The sequence below is a fragment of the Phocoena phocoena genome, chromosome 17 (genome assembly GCF_963924675.1).
Source record: "Phocoena phocoena chromosome 17, mPhoPho1.1, whole genome shotgun sequence".
NCBI classification, from domain to species: domain Eukaryota; kingdom Metazoa; phylum Chordata; class Mammalia; order Artiodactyla; family Phocoenidae; genus Phocoena; species Phocoena phocoena.
In genome coordinates this window covers 62,752,209-62,769,534 of record NC_089235.1, presented here as the reverse complement: position 1 = coordinate 62,769,534, position 17,326 = coordinate 62,752,209, and the positions used below count along the sequence as shown (strand labels likewise).

General features: G+C 41.9%; 1 protein-coding gene across 2 annotated transcripts in view; it reads left to right on the top strand.

Moving 5' to 3' along the window:
* Positions 1–17,326, top strand: part of SNTB1 (syntrophin beta 1) — a 223,287-nt gene that overhangs the window by 131,701 nt on the left and 74,260 nt on the right. For both annotated transcript variants that reach the window (XM_065895570.1, XM_065895571.1), the window contains exon 3: positions 9,893–10,100. In XM_065895570.1, the coding sequence (XP_065751642.1) occupies positions 9,893–10,100 (208 nt within the window). The remainder of the gene's footprint in view (positions 1–9,892; positions 10,101–17,326) is intronic.

Genomic DNA, 17,326 nt, shown 5'->3' with positions numbered 1-17,326 from the left:
AAATGATCTCTGAAAAGCTGTGATATCATTCATAGGCCTTGCCAAGCTGCATGGAAACGGCTCATCTTGGCAGACATCTAGAGTGAGCATATAATTCCTTGGGGTTGGTATGGGCCTTTATCAGAAATAGTTCCATAGGCAGTATTTACATAACTGTGGTGGAGTGTGAGAATAAACACAGCTGTGGCATTGCCCTAAATATTTCTATTCAGTAGGGAATTAAAAGAGAACTTTATCGCTGAATAAAGATAAACACAATTCATCAAGCAGTGGTCAGTTCAACTGGGGAACAAAACAGGAGTTAGAAAAGACTGGCCTGCTGAAAACAGCTCCAATCAGCCAGCCTGACTTTATTGCTCCTTCCCTCCCTCCCTCTCTCCTCCTCCCCCAGTTCCAGAAACGTAGGAATCATCAGCTCTCAAAGAAGTTGTCTAGATTTTTTTTTTTTACACCAAGGAGGAAGTGGAAGCCCCTCAGTCTGTTTACCGCGTATAGACCTACTGTGAGCCAGTATGCTTCCCGGTGCTTTATCTATGCGTCTCATTTTAGAAGGCTTCCCTTTTTTTTCGGGTTATAGAATTGAATGTGAGTAGGGAGTATGATTATTTTGCCAAGGAGAAGATTTTTTAATACCAACATGTGTTGGAATGGAAGCAGGATTGCCACAGCTTTAAGTGGTCTGCATCTTACAAGTTCCTTTAAGCATTCACATATATATAGGGTGCTGGCGATATTCTGTTTCTTGTTCTGGTAGTGGTTAAATGGGTGTTTGCTTTGTAATAAAACACTGAGCTATGCAAAATAAAACCACGGTAAAATACCGTGTTTTAACTGAACAGAGGATACCAGCTGATTTTTCCAAGTTTCTCTATAATAATTTCAATTTCTTAAATTTCAAAACATTATTCGTTTACAAGAAGATGTGCATGTATATAAATGTAAGTAACAAGTAGCAAGTAAATAACATAAACATAAATAGTAATAGAAACCCAGGAAAAATTAACTTTAAATATTTTATGAAGACCATCTTGAAGACAGGAAGAAAAAGTAGTTAACGGCTCTTTTCTTTGAAAGTGACAGACATTCAACTCAAACTACTTATGAAAAAGAGAAACCAGGAAGTTCAAGGGGTGACTCCAACTACAGGCATGGGTGGATGTAGTGATTCACATGATGTCATGAAAAATCTGTCTTGGCTCTAAGCATCCATATATTTTAAACATTAGTGCAGTCCCAGTTCAACTATGCACAGGAAGATAGTTCCATGGTTTATTAGTTTTCTAGGACTGCCGTAACAAAATGAGCACAGACTGAAAGCTTAAAAGAAAAGAATTTTATATATTCTCTCTCAGTTTTGGAGGCCAGAAGTGTGAAATCAAGGAATTGGCAGGGTTGGTTCCTTCCCGAGGCTGTGAGGGAGAAACCATTCCAGGCCATCCTTGGCATTCCTTGGCCTTGCGGTGCTTCACTCCAGTCTCTGCTTGCATCACCACCAGGCCTTCTTCTCTGTGTCTCTGTGTATCTTTTCTGTCTCTTCTACTGAGACTCTCATTGGATTTAGGACCCATCCTAATCCAGTGGGTAGATTAATAAAATAAGCATCTCATTATCATCCTTACTTTCATTACTTCTGCAAAGATTCTATTTTCAAATCAGTCACATTTGAGTTTCTGGATAGGCATGAATTGGGGGAAATACTATGCAACCATCTACACATGGTGAGCTTCTTGGGGGCAGGGACCATGCATTCTACTTTTCTCTGCAGCACCCAACACACATGTGAGTGTCTGGAAGACTCACCAGTACTCACAGCATATTTTCTGTGTGCATGGGTAAAGAAATCGCTGCATGTTCCCAACTCCATTTTGTAACCCAAGAGATTTACTGGGATTTTCTGTTTTAATAGTCATGATTGTCTCTTTACTAATAGTGTAGCTAAGAGAGAGCTAACTTGCTTATATGTGCCCATGGGTCCAGATAATATAAAAGGATTGCGTCCACTAATATAGTTTCTTTTTCCAGTAACTGAGCCAACAACACAGTCTTAAAATGCCCAAAGCTTAAATGACAACTGCTAACATCAGGATTTACCAGTCACGAAGCACATTCACAATTATCATCTCATTTGGTTCCTTAGTAATAACCCCATGAAGGTTATTATTCTCACTTTCACTATAATGGTCATTATCACTTTCATCATCACCATCATCATCATCCCTGTTTGATAGGAATAAAGAAACTCAAGGCTCATAGAAACTGTGACCTATTTATGATTCAGGACTTGTAGTTGTGTTTGAAAATTACACAGCTCAAACTGGCTTCTGCAGAAGGGGAACATGGAAGAAAATACAAGGATATGCTGCTGAGTGTCAGGTACGGCTGGATGCAGGTCTCTCATCTTTCAGCTCTGCTTTCCTCTGTATTGGCTTCATCTGCAGGCAGACCACCCCTCTTGATGGCCAGATGGCCATCAGGAGATCCATGATTATAACTGTTCCCTCTGTATATATGATGAGAGAAAAACATCATCTAACAATGACTCCTGAAGAAATCCTGGGCCTGGCTCTCCTTGGCCAAATTGCATCACACCTACAACCTTTAAACCCATCAAGCCCCCAAATCACATAGACTGAGAATGGAGGTAAAGCCTGTTACCAGAAAAGGGGGGAGTAGAAACTGGGCAGACAGAACCACAGATGTCCATAGGAAGCATAGTTTATAAATGACAGAGCTTGGGCTTTGGGACAATGTTGTTTTAACCAACAGGCCAGTCCGGCTCCTCCCCCTCCCCTCCCCCTCCCCCCTCCTCCTCTTCTGTTCAAATACAGTGAATATACAGTGGGTACACATGGAACAAAATTCAGAAAATACAGAGTTATACTGTGAAAGTTTCCCTTCTTAAGTGAGTGGGTTTGCTGATTCATTTTGGTTCTAACATTCTGCAAGGATTGATTGTGTTCTCAGTTGCTTGTTGGCATTTGTATTCAGGCGTGCCAATAAGACAATTTTTATAATGTGGCTGTGTTTTTATGTGGCTTGCAAACATAGTTTGGTACTATCTCTATTGTGAAGATATGGCTTCGATTACAGAACTTGGCTTTGGGGGACTATTGTACCTCTTCTGTTATTAAATGTGTATATGTTTATGTCTCCATATGTAAAATCTAGCATAGAGCTATTTTTTTTGAAATAAAAATTTTTTTTAATTTTTAAAAAAAGAGAAAGCTTCCCTTCTTATCTTGTCCTGTCACTCAATTTCCCTCCTAACTGAACCTACCTGTACACCTCTCCAGGCATAGTCTCCACATTTACAAACATTTACATGGATCATTTTTACATTAATGATATGATACTGCTCTCACTGTCTGCCCTGTGCATTTTTCACTCCCATTGTATCAGGCATTTTTTGGTTCTCTGACTCTCATGACTTAAGCCACCCAACCACAGTGCCATGTTTATACACCACTTAGTTATTTTTCCACACCTGAGTTTTTCTTATTTTCCTTTTCTTTCTCCCCCACCCCGGCCACCTCCCCTCTTCCTACTTTATTTCCTCATCTTTATCTCTCCTTTGTAAATGGATGAGGTAATTATTGGAGTTGAAAGTGCCTTTTTTTTTTTTTTTTTTTTGTGTTTTGCGGTACACGGGCCTCTCACTGTTGTGGCCTCTCCCGTTGCTGAGCACAGGCTCCGGACGCACAGGCTCAGCGGCCACGGCTCACGGGCCCAGCCGCTCTGCGGCATGTGGGATCCTCCCGGACCGGGGCACGAACCCCCGTCCCCCGCATCGGCAGGCGGACTCTCAACCACTGCGCCACCAGGGAAGCCCGAAAGTGCCTTTTTAAGGAATGAGTTACCAGAAATATTTGACCCTACAAAGTGGTTCTTTTGGGGTAGGTTGTCGGCAAAATACTTAAGTAAGATGAAACCATTCCACATCTCTTTTCACCCCCAGAGTCACTGGTTAGCTCAGGCAGTTCAGAAAGCAAAAGGACTTCAACAGATAGTTGTAGCTCTAGTTATGGCTAAAACTCAACATAAACTTCATAAAGTCCTTTTAGGTGGAATAAATTAGGTAGATGGGATAAGGGATAATGTAGAATCAGGTTTGCCCCAAATCTTCCAGTATCTCTCAAGAAACTCATGCATCTCTCCCCAAAGTTATTTTTTTTCCATCCCAAGATGTTAGAAATAGCCCTTGTATAACTTTTTAGTTTCTCCTGGGGCTTGCATTTTTCAAGTCCAAGTACTCTGAAAAAGAGTCTCAGGGCCCACCCTGGAGGACTCTTCCTTGCCTCATGGGACCACTACCATCTTCTTGTACGCAAATTTGGGAAGACTCTTCATTGTAAACCAGAATACAAACCAGAATTGATCAATATTAGCTTGGCACTGTGATAGCCCATGCATACATTATCTCATTTTTGTCTTTTCAGTGATCTTGAGAGGCAAGATTGAGCCATCTTACGGATAAGAAAATTGAAGCTTAGGGAGGTTATTTAAAGTCAGCCTGAACCCCAAAATCTATATGCTTAACAACTACCTCCTGACACATGTGGGTTTGAATTGTTTTCTTTAAAAATGGGCTACTGAAAAAACTACTGCACAGCCAGCCCAGGAATAGGATTTCTTTCTCTCCTTATACTCCAAGACATGCATTGCACCTGGTACATTTACATTTTGGCAAAATAAGATTAAATGACAAATTAAGCCAAAGTGTGTGTGTTTGAGATTTGTGCTAGGTAGTGTGATAAGTAACCGTATATATACATAGTCACTCCATGACCTTGACCAGAATCTTGAGTTGTCTCTCAGAAGTTCTGGGGACTTTGGTGCTACCAGCTACTTGTTTGCTTTAGCGTGTAGAGTACATTGGTATTAAAAGGAAAGGTTGGTACTCTTCTTCCTCCTTCCCCTTTGGGTTTAGGGAGAAGTGAATGTGGATCACTGAATTCTTTCATTTATTCATTGCACAAATAATTGACATCATTTCTGTGCCAGACAAGCCAACAACTCTTCACCCACTATCATTTTTTGGTGATTTCATGCTGCTCCCATATGCTGTCAGTGAAAGGCTCTTTCTCATCGCCCTGTTGACAGTGACCCCTCTCTTGAGTCACATTCTGTCTCTTTATAGAATCTATAAAGCTGACAAAGCTGCAGCTTTGTCAGAAAGAATGGCCTTCTTCCTCGTCACTCAAATCTGTAAGCCCTTCCTAGGCTGTTGATTCACAACCCCAAACACTTGCCCTTTACATTCAGGACAGACTCTCCAGAGCCTTACTTCATCCAAGGCCTGTCTGTGGTGGTTTTAAGATATGTCCCCAAATCCTTTGATTCTCTTCCCTTTAAGAAGTGAAGCCTAAGTCTTCCTCGTGAGTGTGCATTGGACTTGGTGCCTTACTTCCAACACAAAGAATGAATCAGACATATATACACTAATATGTATATAATAGATAACTAATAAGAACCTGCTGTATAAAAATAAATAAATAAAATAAAATTCAAATCAAAAAGAAAATAAAAGAATGAATGAATCAGAACTGATGGTATATGACTTGGAAACCAGGTGATAAAAGGAATAGTAGTTTCTTCTTGCTCTCTGGGGGAAACCAGCTACCACGTCATGAAGACACTCAAGCAACTTTTGTGAGAAAACAAAAGTGTGGAGTTTTTGTTTTTTTTGATGTGGACTATTTTTTAAAGTCTTTTATTGTATTTGTTATAGTATTGCTTCTGTTTTATGTTTTGGTTTTTTGACCCCGAGGCATGTGGGATCTTAGCTCCCAGACCAGGGAGGAAACCCACACCCCCTGCATTGGAAGGCAAAGTCTTAACCACTGGACTGCCAGGGAAGTCCCAAAAGTTTGGAGTCTTAAGCCACTTAATTCTGGGGGAATTTGTTACTCAGCAGTGGATTACTAATACACTTTCCAACAGCCCTCTGTTGTGTTGCCCTTCTGGTGACAGTCCCCTATGGGCATAGCTCTTTAGGGGGTGGTTTGAGCTTGAGCTCAGAAAGGCCTGCCATGATCCTTAATCTATATAATTTGTGGAACATGTAAAGCATTTACCCAGGCCTCAGCCTCTAGAAATTCTTAATAGGTCTGGGATGGGGTCCAAACATCTATATTTTTTTGTTTTGTTTTTGTTTTTGTGGTACGCGGGCCTCTTACCGCCGTGGCCTCTCCCGTCGCGGAGCACAGGCTCTGGACGCGCAGGCTCAGCGGCCATGGCTCACAGGCCCAGCCGCCCCGCGGCACGCTGGATCCTCCCGGACCAGGGCACGAACCCATGTCCCCTGCATCGGCAGGCGGACCCCCAACCACTGCACCACCAGGGAAGCCCCAAACATCTGTATTTAATTAAATGATTAAAAAAAAAAACTCAGGGATTCCTGAAGAATACTTCTGATGGAGAACTTCTGCTGCCTTCTGTTTTTGACTATAAAAAGCCACAAGCCTCTCTATTCTGTATCCCCTCTGTTCCTTCTTTGAGACTGATGGGGCGGGGTGAGGTCAGTTCACTTTTCAGCATGTTCACTTCAGCCACTGGGGACCCTGGCAAACAACCAAGCTCAATGCTTTTTTCTTATGACCCCATAGAGCACCCTTCTCAAACTTAAATTGCGTCAGATTTACCTGGAGGGAGATCGCTGGGCCCCACTCCCAGAATTCCTAATTCAGTGGGTCCAGGTACGAGTTGAGAATTTATATTTCTAATAAGTTCCCAGCCGATTCTGCTGCTGCTGGTCTGTGGTCACACTTTGAGAACCACCACTAAAAAGGCATAGGACCTGGTGTTTAAACTTTGCCTCAAAAACAGTCCAAGATCCTCCCTATAGTGCAGGCAACAACAACAGCAAATGAAAACAGGCAAACAAAACCTCACCATTTTGCCTGAAACAAGTCATCCACGGTGACAGAAATTCTGCTGGTGGTTATCTGAGGGGAAAATAACTGGAAAGGGAGTGTGAGGTGACTTCTGGGATACTTGTAATATTCTGTTTCTTCATCTGAGTGGTGGTTACAGGAATGTGTTCCCATTGTGAAAATACATTTACAATCTGTGCACTTTTCTATCTCTATGTTACGCTTTAAAAGCTTACTTAAAAATTAATAGTAATGATAAATGCTGTCAAAATCTGGGGAAAATGGGCCTCCTCTTCACTAGCCTGGACATCTTTGTATAGGCCAGCTTTCCTCTGGTTACGCTGGCAACCCAACAAAGAAATTATTCTTTCTTTCTTTCTTGCTGGCATCATTTTTGTATGCATGTGTGTGTGTGTGTGTGTGTGTGTGTGTGATACCTGGCTAGTGGCTGCTTCCCAAACTGTCATTAAGAAAAAAAAAAATCCAGGTCTTCAAAGGAAAATATTCTAAGAGAAATATTTGCATGTTTTAAATTCCTAGAATAATGGATATTGATAGAATAATTTGAAAAGCAAGTTGAGCTCTCAGTAATGTTTTTGGAGAATCCTAGTTTGTGTTTGGCTACTCAACTGTACTGAGAACTTTGGGAGGGAAGGAAAACTCACCCTAGATTGACCACCCATTTCTTTGAAAAGTGCCTAAGAGACATGAGAGTATTTTCTTCTGGGTAAGAACACATGTCACCTAAAAAATTCCCTGTTTCATCACATAAAACCTTTGAAGTCTTAGTGAGAAGACTTGCTTTGCAAATTTCTTACTGAAAAAAAATCTGCTATTTATTGCTAAAACTCCCCTAGAGATATTCTACTTTTTAAATAATTCTTTTTCTATCATTTAAGTTTATGGGTGGTAGAAAATGTTGGTTTCAAATGTAAATGAGGCCAGGTTACACTGGGACTTCTAATTTTCTGGTGATCTGCAAAACTGTTATTTTAAATTTAGGAGCTAATTAGGACACTGTTGGGCATATTTGTTGGTGATGATGCCTTGAGACAGCTGTAGAAGACAATGGATGCTCCCTTATTGGATGTCATACAGTCTAAAGGAGAGGCAGTGTAATTCAGTATTTAAATTCATGGTCTTTTGAGCCTCAGCATCATGGGTTGAATCCCAGTATCACCAACTTTGTGGCCTTGAGTCAGTTCTTTCTCTGTCCCTCCAAACTTTAGTTTTTTGGGTTTTTTTAAATCCTGTTAAATGAGGTAAATAATATGTCATAGAGATATTACAAAAATTATAAAAAATAATATAAATAATATAAAAATAATAAAAATATAAAATAAAAATATAATATAAATATATAATATAATATATAAAAATAATATAAATTATAAAAAATAATATAAAAAATATAATATAAAATATAAAAAAATTATAAAAAATAATATAAAATAATATAATAATATATTACAAAAATTATAAAAAATAATATAAAAAAATTTATATAATATAAATTTTTGCCTGACACATAGTAAATACTCAATTAATGTTAGCATAATTATTGAGGGATGAAGGGAAATTGATACATGGATCATTTCATTTAGTTTTGAATTTCCCAATCCCTGTATCTTTCTAATGCAAACATGAGTGAAGAAATGTTATTTATTTGCATGTACACATACATGAATGAATAAATAAAATGTATGCTTTTCTCTCTGCAATAAAAATTATCTGTCTAAAAATTATAGATGTGGAGAACAGGTTAATGGTTGCCAGGGACTTGGGATGGTGGAGGGGAGGGCAGCGCTTGTGACTGTGAGGGGTGAGTCGGGGGAGAGTTGTGTAACATAGAAACATCGGAGTAAACTGGGTAAAGGGTATACTGAACCTCTCTGTCTTAATTTTGCAATGCCATGTAAATCTGTAAGTATTTCAAAGCAAAATTTAAAAACGAAAAGGATTTGTCTAGAATTTCTGCCTTTTACCATAATTACAGTATGTAGATCTCACTCTGAATCTCAGGTGATCCCTTTGGAGTTCTGGCATAAACTTTGGTATTTGACTTTAAATATAACACTTTTGGGAATTCCCTGGTGGTCCAGTGGTTAGGACTCCGTGCTTCTACTGCCAGGGACCCAGGTTCGATCCCTGGTCGGAGAACTAAGATCCTGCAAGCTGCATAATGCAGCCCCAAAAAATAAATAAACAACACTTTTCGTGCATGTCTCTCCCCACTGTTACCCTTTCCTCGGCCAACTCACTCCTCCACTACACTTGTCCAAGTATTAAGTGGTAGGGAGATGAGCCACAGACAGGATTCTTAAAGAATGCAGTTTGGTTGTCTTTGATGCTAATTCACAATTAACCCTAGCAGTAGGATTAAGCAAGTGGGTAGATATTTCAGTCTACTTCCCACCAGCAGCAGCTAGGTTGTGAGTATATTGTTAAAATCCTCTGTGGATTGAGAGGTAAGGTAAATTAATATCAGCTCACAGTTTGGAAGTCTTAATCTGATACTGCTAAAAACCCACTCAGCTGAGTGCCAGGAAAACCAGACATCCTTAGTTCAGGTGATTGGATGGTTGGATAGCTAGGCCCCCAGTACCTCGACCAGTGCCTGCGTACAGTCAGTGTTTGTAGATGAATGGATGAGTGAGTGAATGAATGAATGAATGAATGATGGGGGCATTAAGGTAAACCATGGGAAACAAGTTAAAAGTAAGAGTAAAGAATTAGTTCAACTTAGCGGGGAGAGGCAATATAGAGGTAGGAGGTGGGGGAAAAGGTTATTACGGAATTATATGAACTCTCATCTGTGTGAAACTTTTGAAAATTGTAAAGCACTATAAAGAATCTTTTATTCAATTGAAAAATGAATTCAAAAATCTTAATTGAAAAGCTAAAAATTAAAATGTATAATAGGAAAAGAAAACAAAGAATTAGTTCACCTTTGAGGCCCAGGACTTCGGAAGCATGATCTGCCAGGGAACCTTCCAACGCTTCTCTCTTTGCTTCTGTAGGCAGCTTGAAATCCACTCTCCAGATGCTAAGCACACGGTGATCCTGAGAAGCAAGGACTCGGCCACTGCCCAGGCCTGGTTCACTGCCATCCATTGCAACGTCAGTGACCTGCTCACCCGAGTGATCACCGAGGTCCGAGAGCAGCTGGGGAAGATGGGCATTGCTGGGAGCCGGGAGATCAGGCATCTTGGCTGGCTTGCAGAGAAGGTAAGGAAAACGTTCCCGCCGTCGTAGGCATTTTCCCCGGGCTTTCCCAGCACTTGCTGCAACCACTGAAGTCAGGTACCTCATTCCACGGGCTGATTCTCTCATTGGGATTTCTTGTCTGTCTCCAGCAGATTTTCCGTTGCATTATGCAGGGGCTGTGTCTTCAGCAACCTTGATTCCCCACAGACGGTCCAATATGTGGCAAAATGCAGGTGGTCACTAATTGTCTGTTGCATGGATGAATGAGTGAGAAAGTGACTGGACAGTCTGATTCTCACATGTACACAGGAAGGGCAGGGGCAGTAACTCAGACTCACAACACAGCTGTCTCCTTGGGAGGTAAGGAAGTTGAAATTGTTGCTTAAAAGAGGGTTCGTGTGGGTTTTGATGGACCTGCTTGTTAACATCGACGCATTTACAAATAATAACAGCAAGGATTTCTTAAGCAGCTACTCCATGCTGACTCTTATATATTATCTTTAAGTTGTATTCTTAAGCCAGCAGGCTCTGAATGTGTCATCATTTATGAGCACCTATTTTGTGCTAGGCACGGTGCTAGGCAGGAGTGGGGAGGGGTGTATAAAGATGAAAAAATGCTTACTGTCTTTCCCCAGGGAGGACAGCTGCTGTGGAAGGGACCTAGGGTCATGGTAACACTGTCACTCTGACTTCTTTTCCCAAGTGGTGTGATACGTTGAAGATAGTAAAACTCACTGCAGCAATCTCCTGGGAGTTAACCCTCCTCTTGATTTCAAAGGATTGAGCCTTTGCCATTGCCCTTACATCTGATTGCTGTCCCTTGAACTTGACCTTCAGTGCTCAGGAACACTGGGCTTTGGTGACAGTCTGACCTCCCAGTGACTCACATTCTAATAGGTGGTAAATGGGAATAATGATTGTTGCAATAACAGCTTTCCTGCCAGTGAACCATGTCATCTGAGAAGACCCAGTCCAATGGCACCTGAAAATAATACTTGAACACAGCATTCGGCAGTTTGCCACCATTGTTCTTTGTTCGCATCAGTTCATGTGTGGGTCTCAGCCACAAAGCTCAACACAAAGTGGGCTGTTTGGTTTGGTATTGTCCCATCTCTCACAGGTTTCAAAGGACTAAAGGGACAGTGCAGGTTGTGGTGGCACCAAGATCATAATAAAAACCACAGGTAGTCTCTCATGATACCGTGTGTGGGGATTCCTGATGAAAACAACACTGCAGATCTGGATGATAGCATTTTAGAAGTCGTTCTCTAACCCTCTCTGCTTTTTACTCTCTCCAAATGTATGTGTTTTTATTAGGAGAAGTCTCATTAGTCAGGGATCTTTCAGTTGCTAGTGACAGAAAGCTCAGCTCAGCTTGAGCATGAAAGGGGACCTACCACTTCTGCTAACTACAGTGTCCAAGGGTAAGCTTCAGGCATGGTGGGATCCAGGGACTCAAATAATAATAATAGACCTGCCTCTCCATCTCTTTGTACCCTGTCCACTTTGTTGGTTTATACCCTAGCAAGCCCCCTTTACTTGGCCTAAGAGTTTCAGGCTCGTGGGGGCGGTTTTGTTTTGATTTGTTTTTGTAGCTGTGGCTATTTCAGTGAATAGAAACCTCTTTGCTCTCATTAGTTCCCACAGAAGTCCTAAGATAAGCCTGACCCAAACCACGTGCCCCGTTTGTTGAAGGGAGGTGGTTCTCCCATGGAAAGTTAGGCTGCTGTGCAAGGAAAAGACGGAATGGGTTCTGGGAAAGCAAAAACAATAGACATTCGCTATAGAAGGAAAAGGGGAGGAGTCGATTGGGATGAAAAATGTCCTCACTTGGTTAGGTCTGGAGTGGACGTGGAAGTGTACTGCATACTTTAGGATCCAGCAGGAGGTGGATGGCAAACTCAAAAGGGATGATTGGAAGGGATTTAACATAGCAATAATTTATAAGGTGTGGCCGAGGCAAGGAAAACCAGTAAGGGATGGAGAAGCACTCCAGAGCTCAACAGTTAGAGGTCACTACCATCCTTTAACCTGAAGTGGCCAGGAACGGGAGCAGTTACCTGAAACCAGCAAGACTTGTAGCTATAGAAAAAGGCATCCACTATGAGCTATGGTCTTCGGGAGAGAAACACAACCCCTGCCAATCCCTGCCTGCCGATCTCCTGCTGGTGTCTCCCATTGGCTGAGGCTGATTGGAAGCCAGAGGCAAGAGAGCCCCACCGATGCTCTGTTAGGGTCAGACTCCCAGGGCTCCGACCAGGGCAGAAAAGGATGGAGCGTGGAACTAGTGGCAAAAGGAGGCTGTCCAACACACATCCCTCTACCTTGCAAGTAACTGAGATGGTCTCAACTCTAGAAGCTACTTTTCTCTCATCTCTTTTAACACCAACTACATTTAAAACCATTACTATCTGGATAGTTGAAAAATGATATTGTGTTATTAGTAGTGATACTGACATTTTTTCCAGAGGTTCCATTTTCTCACTTATAAATTGTCTGCTTGTGCCTTTTTGCTTATCCCAGATTATCAGTAGACACGTTAAGCATTCCTGTGGAGCAGTCATAAAGGTGCATAAAAAGCTTTCTGCTTTTAGAATATTCTTGTTCTTTTGATGTAATTTCAGATCATCATTATAGATGTTTCTTTAAATTGTAGTATGCACTTTATCCATAAGAGCAATCAATAATGAGTTATCATGGATAATTATCAGAGGCAAGGATGTCTTTTATTGCTTTCATCTTCAGAACTTCTTAAAAGATTACCATAGATCAAGTCCAAGGGAGCAAATGCAAACTGGAATTTTTTTGAATAAATATTTAATACTGAATCCTAGTGTGTAGACATATGAATGGTTTTTAGCAAAATGTTAGAATGAATGGCAAATCTTTAATACTGTGGCTTTCTTATATTATCACAAATATCAGAGAATTCACTTGGTATTTGTAAAGATAAAAAGTGTGATCCTATATATATTCAGCTGTAATTTACCTTAAATTGATATCCTTTGTCTTTTCCTATACTGTCGATCTTTGATTTTTTTGGATTAATAACAGTAGCTCTAGGACAAGGTTTGTACATATTATATTCAATTTCAAGTTTTTAAAACTGGCATTTACATGAACTAAAACAATATGAAGCAACATTTTCCCTTCAAAAATCCTGTTCGGTGCAAACCCTAAAACTTCCTCTACACTACACAGAAGGAAAACTTTATATTTAACGTATTCTTCATTGTGAGATGGTCCAGGGACTAGAAGAATGTCTCCCAAGAAATGCTTAGGTCTTGAGTCAATGGGGAGAGTTCAGTACACTCCAAGAGAAGAGAATGAGAATGAGAAAAAAGTGGAGGTGGCGGCTTACAGTTTGTAGAGAGAGCAGACCAGAGACTGGTCTAAAGGGAAGCGGGGTCATCCTGAAGGAAGGCGGTAAGCAAATCTGGTACCTTGGATGGCACCCAATTATGGAAGATCTTGAAAGCTGGACAGATGGTTTGAATTTGATTTGGCAGCAATAGGAAATCTTCATGTAGAAAATCAGAGAGAAGGGAACTTAGAGGTGACCTCTATGGACTGAACGTGTCCCCCCAGAATCTGTAAGTTGAAACCCTAATCCCTAATGTAATGGAATTTGGGGGTGGAGGCTTTGAGAGGTAATGAGGTTTAGATGAAGTCATGAGGATGGAGAGCTCCATGATGGGATTGGTGCCCTTATAAGGGATGAAGACACCAGAGCGCTCTCTCTCTACCACATGAAGATACAGCAAGCAGGTAGACTTCTCTAAGCCAGGAAGAGAGCCCTCACTAGAACCCCAGGCTGACACCCTGATCTTGGGCTTCCAGGCTCCAGAACCGTGAGAAAGAAATGTTTGTTCTTTAAGCCACCCAGTCTGTGGTAATGTGTTACAGTAGCCTGAACTCTGGGACCTAGAAAATGGAAGGTGTTTTATTTATGGTCACACTTTAAGTCAAGATACAGGAATAATTAGTGAATGGGACAGTGCTGTGATATCATTTTCTCTTTAATTTTTAAAAGAATCCAGTGCAGCTCATTCATGGCAATCAATTTAATTCTTTCCTTGAATTCTGGCAGCCATTCCCTGAACTCTCTACAGAATCAAGGTCAGCTCTGCAATCGCCTTTGAGTGGGGCTGTTTTCCTTATCTCCTTGGTGTCCTTGGTCCTGTGAACGACACCACAGTGACAGGTCCTGGACTGATTTCCCCTGTGAGTGCCCTCACTTGTAGATGGGCCAGGTGCACCAATATAAAGTCTTTCCCGTCATCATATTAGTCTCAAGCCTTTTAACTCTTTGCAAAGCCCCAGTTGCCCCAAAAGGCCCATAAATGTTCATCCCTACCCTGAACAATAAAATGCATTATGCCCCAAACAAGTTTTTTCAATCATCTTTCTTCAGTTAATCTTTTTACAGTTATTATTGAGGTGTTTTCAGTGGTCCAATTTCAGACAAGAGAAAAACAAAGAGAGAATATAGGGCTTCCCTGGTGGCGCAGTGGTTGAGAGTCCGCCTGCCGATGCAGGGGACATGGGTTCGTGCCCCGGTCCGGGAGGATCCCACATGCCGCAGAGCGGCTGGGCCTGTGAGCCATGGCTGCTGAGCCTGCGCGTCTGGAGCCTGTGCTCTGCAATGGGAGAGACCACAGCAGTGAGAGGCCGGCGTACCGCAAAAAAAAAAAAAGAGAGAGAATAAAATAAAGAATAATAAAGAAAAAATAAATAGAAAAAAATAAAGTTGTGACTCACTACTTAAAAAAACAATAATAAACAGGGATATGGCAGAATTTTAAAATTCTGTTTTGTGCTCAGTTTGTAGGGTATTGTCTTTGCTTTACCTTATTATCTCAGTTTGCAAACATTTCTTGTCAGATTATAAACACAACACAATTAAAAAACAAATACCCCATTGGTAGCTCTGAGATGCAAGTTCAATTCTCAGCTTTCCTCATTTCCACTAGTTTCCTTCAAATGGGCAGTTTTATAGAGCTGTTCCTCCCCAGGGTGTTGTTGGAAGAGATGAAGCTGGTAATTAGTATTTATTATGTGCCTAGTCTGTCTCAGGCAGTGTGCTTGAAATAATCCCTATCCTAGGAGGCAAACTTGGAGAAGTTAAGAAACTTTTCTAAGATCACTCCTTTAGAAAGTGGCAGAGCCAGAGTTTGAACCCCTCTTTCTAACTCCACAGCTCAGAACTCTCCACTAAGCTGAGCTAATAAGGGACCCAGGGAACAAGTGTCCATATGAGTGAGACCCCCCCCAGAACCCCGTGTCAGAGCACCACTACATACGAAAAGCACAGTTTCAGAACTAAGAGACATATCAAAATAACTCAAATCCTTCGTTTGCCTTTATGAAAATAAAGGGTGTCTTTGTCAGTTCGGACTATCACAAAGTACCATAGACTGGGTGGTTTATAAACAACAGATATTTATTTCTCACAGTTCTGGAGGCTGGAAGTCCAAGATCAGGGTACCAGCACGGTTGAGTTCTAGTGGAGACCCTCTTCATGATTTATAGACAGTCCTCTTCTGTATCCTCAAGTGGCAGAGAGAGAGAAAGGGCTAGCTGTCTTCTTATAAGGACACTAATCCTATCTTGGGGGCTCCACCCTCACGACCTAATCACTTCACTAAGTCCCCACCTCCTGATACCATCACATTAGGGCTTCAACATATAAATTTGAGGAGGACAGAAACATTCATTCCACAGTAGAGGGAATTTACATACCACGACAGAGCAACACTTACTAAAATCTTTTCTGTCCTACAAAGACTGAAATTATCTTTGATAGGATACGTTAGAGGAACACTAGAATACACACACACACACACACACACACACACAAATATAATTTGTGTACACACACACACACACATTGTCTATTAAATGCAGTAAAAAGGATTTGCACTGGTCCTTTCAGCAAAATATTGACTTACTGTATGGCTCAGAGGTTAATGCACCATGGTAACTGAAATCTGAACCATGTTGTTGAGAGACTGGGATTATTTAATTAAACCATGACAATTGGAATTCATAGATGTTGGAAACATGCAAAGCAAGGCCGATGCTGTGTGTGTTGTTCATCTCTGTTTGTTTGTTCTTTAGTTCTTCTAGATCTTTGTTAAACATTTCTTGTATTTTCTCAATCGTGCCTCCATTCTATTTCCGAGATTCTGGATCATCTCTACTATCATTACTCTAATTCTTTTTCAGCTAGATTGCCTATTTCCTCTTCAGTTATTTGGTCTCATATGTTTTTACCTTTCTCCTTCATCTGTGACATATTTTTTTGCCATCTCATTTTTGTCTTTATGAGTGGGATTGTGTTCCTGTCTTACTGGTTGTTTGGCCTGAGGCTTCCAACACTGGGGTTTGTGGGCTATTGGGTAGAGCTGGGTCTTGGTGCTGAGATGAGAGACTCCATGAGACCTCACTCTGATGAATATTCTCTGGAGTCTGAGGTTCTCTGTTAGTCCAGTGGTTTGGACTGAGAGCTCCCACCACAGGAGCTTTGGCCAGACCCCAGGCTCGTGACCCAAGATCCCGCAAGCTACCTGAGGCCGCGTAAACAAGCAAACAAAAATAACAAAGTAAAAAACAGAATTAGACTAGGAAACTAACAGATATGTTAGGAAGAATATAAAAATAAAAATATAGATTAATCAACAACTGGAAAGTACATCAGTACCACAACAGTAAAAAAGAGGAGGAAAAAGAAAAAAAGGGGTGGGATGGGGAGGCCTTGGCTGTGGAGGGCGGGGCCTAAGCAGTGGCAGAGGTTTGGGCAGTGGGAGGGGCCAATGCTCAGGACCCACAGGGCTACAAAGGCCCTGGGGCCTGTGGGGGGTGGGGCTTAGGCTGAAGGAACAGAAGGGGCCCAGCCGTGCCCCCCACCCTGGTCTCAGAGGATAGGGGACCTCACCTGGGGGCCCAGCAGGCTTCCTGGGCTTGAGTGGGCGGGGCAAACGCCCTCCTCTCCTTTCCTGCTCCTCTGGTCTGGGGTCTGGGAGGGCCCCTCCCACCTGCCTCTCCTGATCTCCCCGACCTCCCTCCTATGCCCCCAGGACCAGTACGGCCGGTGGGGAAGGGGGAACCTTGGAGGGCAGAGGAGCGGCCTGGGAGCTCAGCAGGCTCCCCAGCCCAAGTGGGCCAGGTGATCGCCCTCCGCTCCTCTCCCTCTCCTCCCGGAGAGTCCCTCCTGCCTGCCTCTCCTGATCTCCCCACCTCAGGGG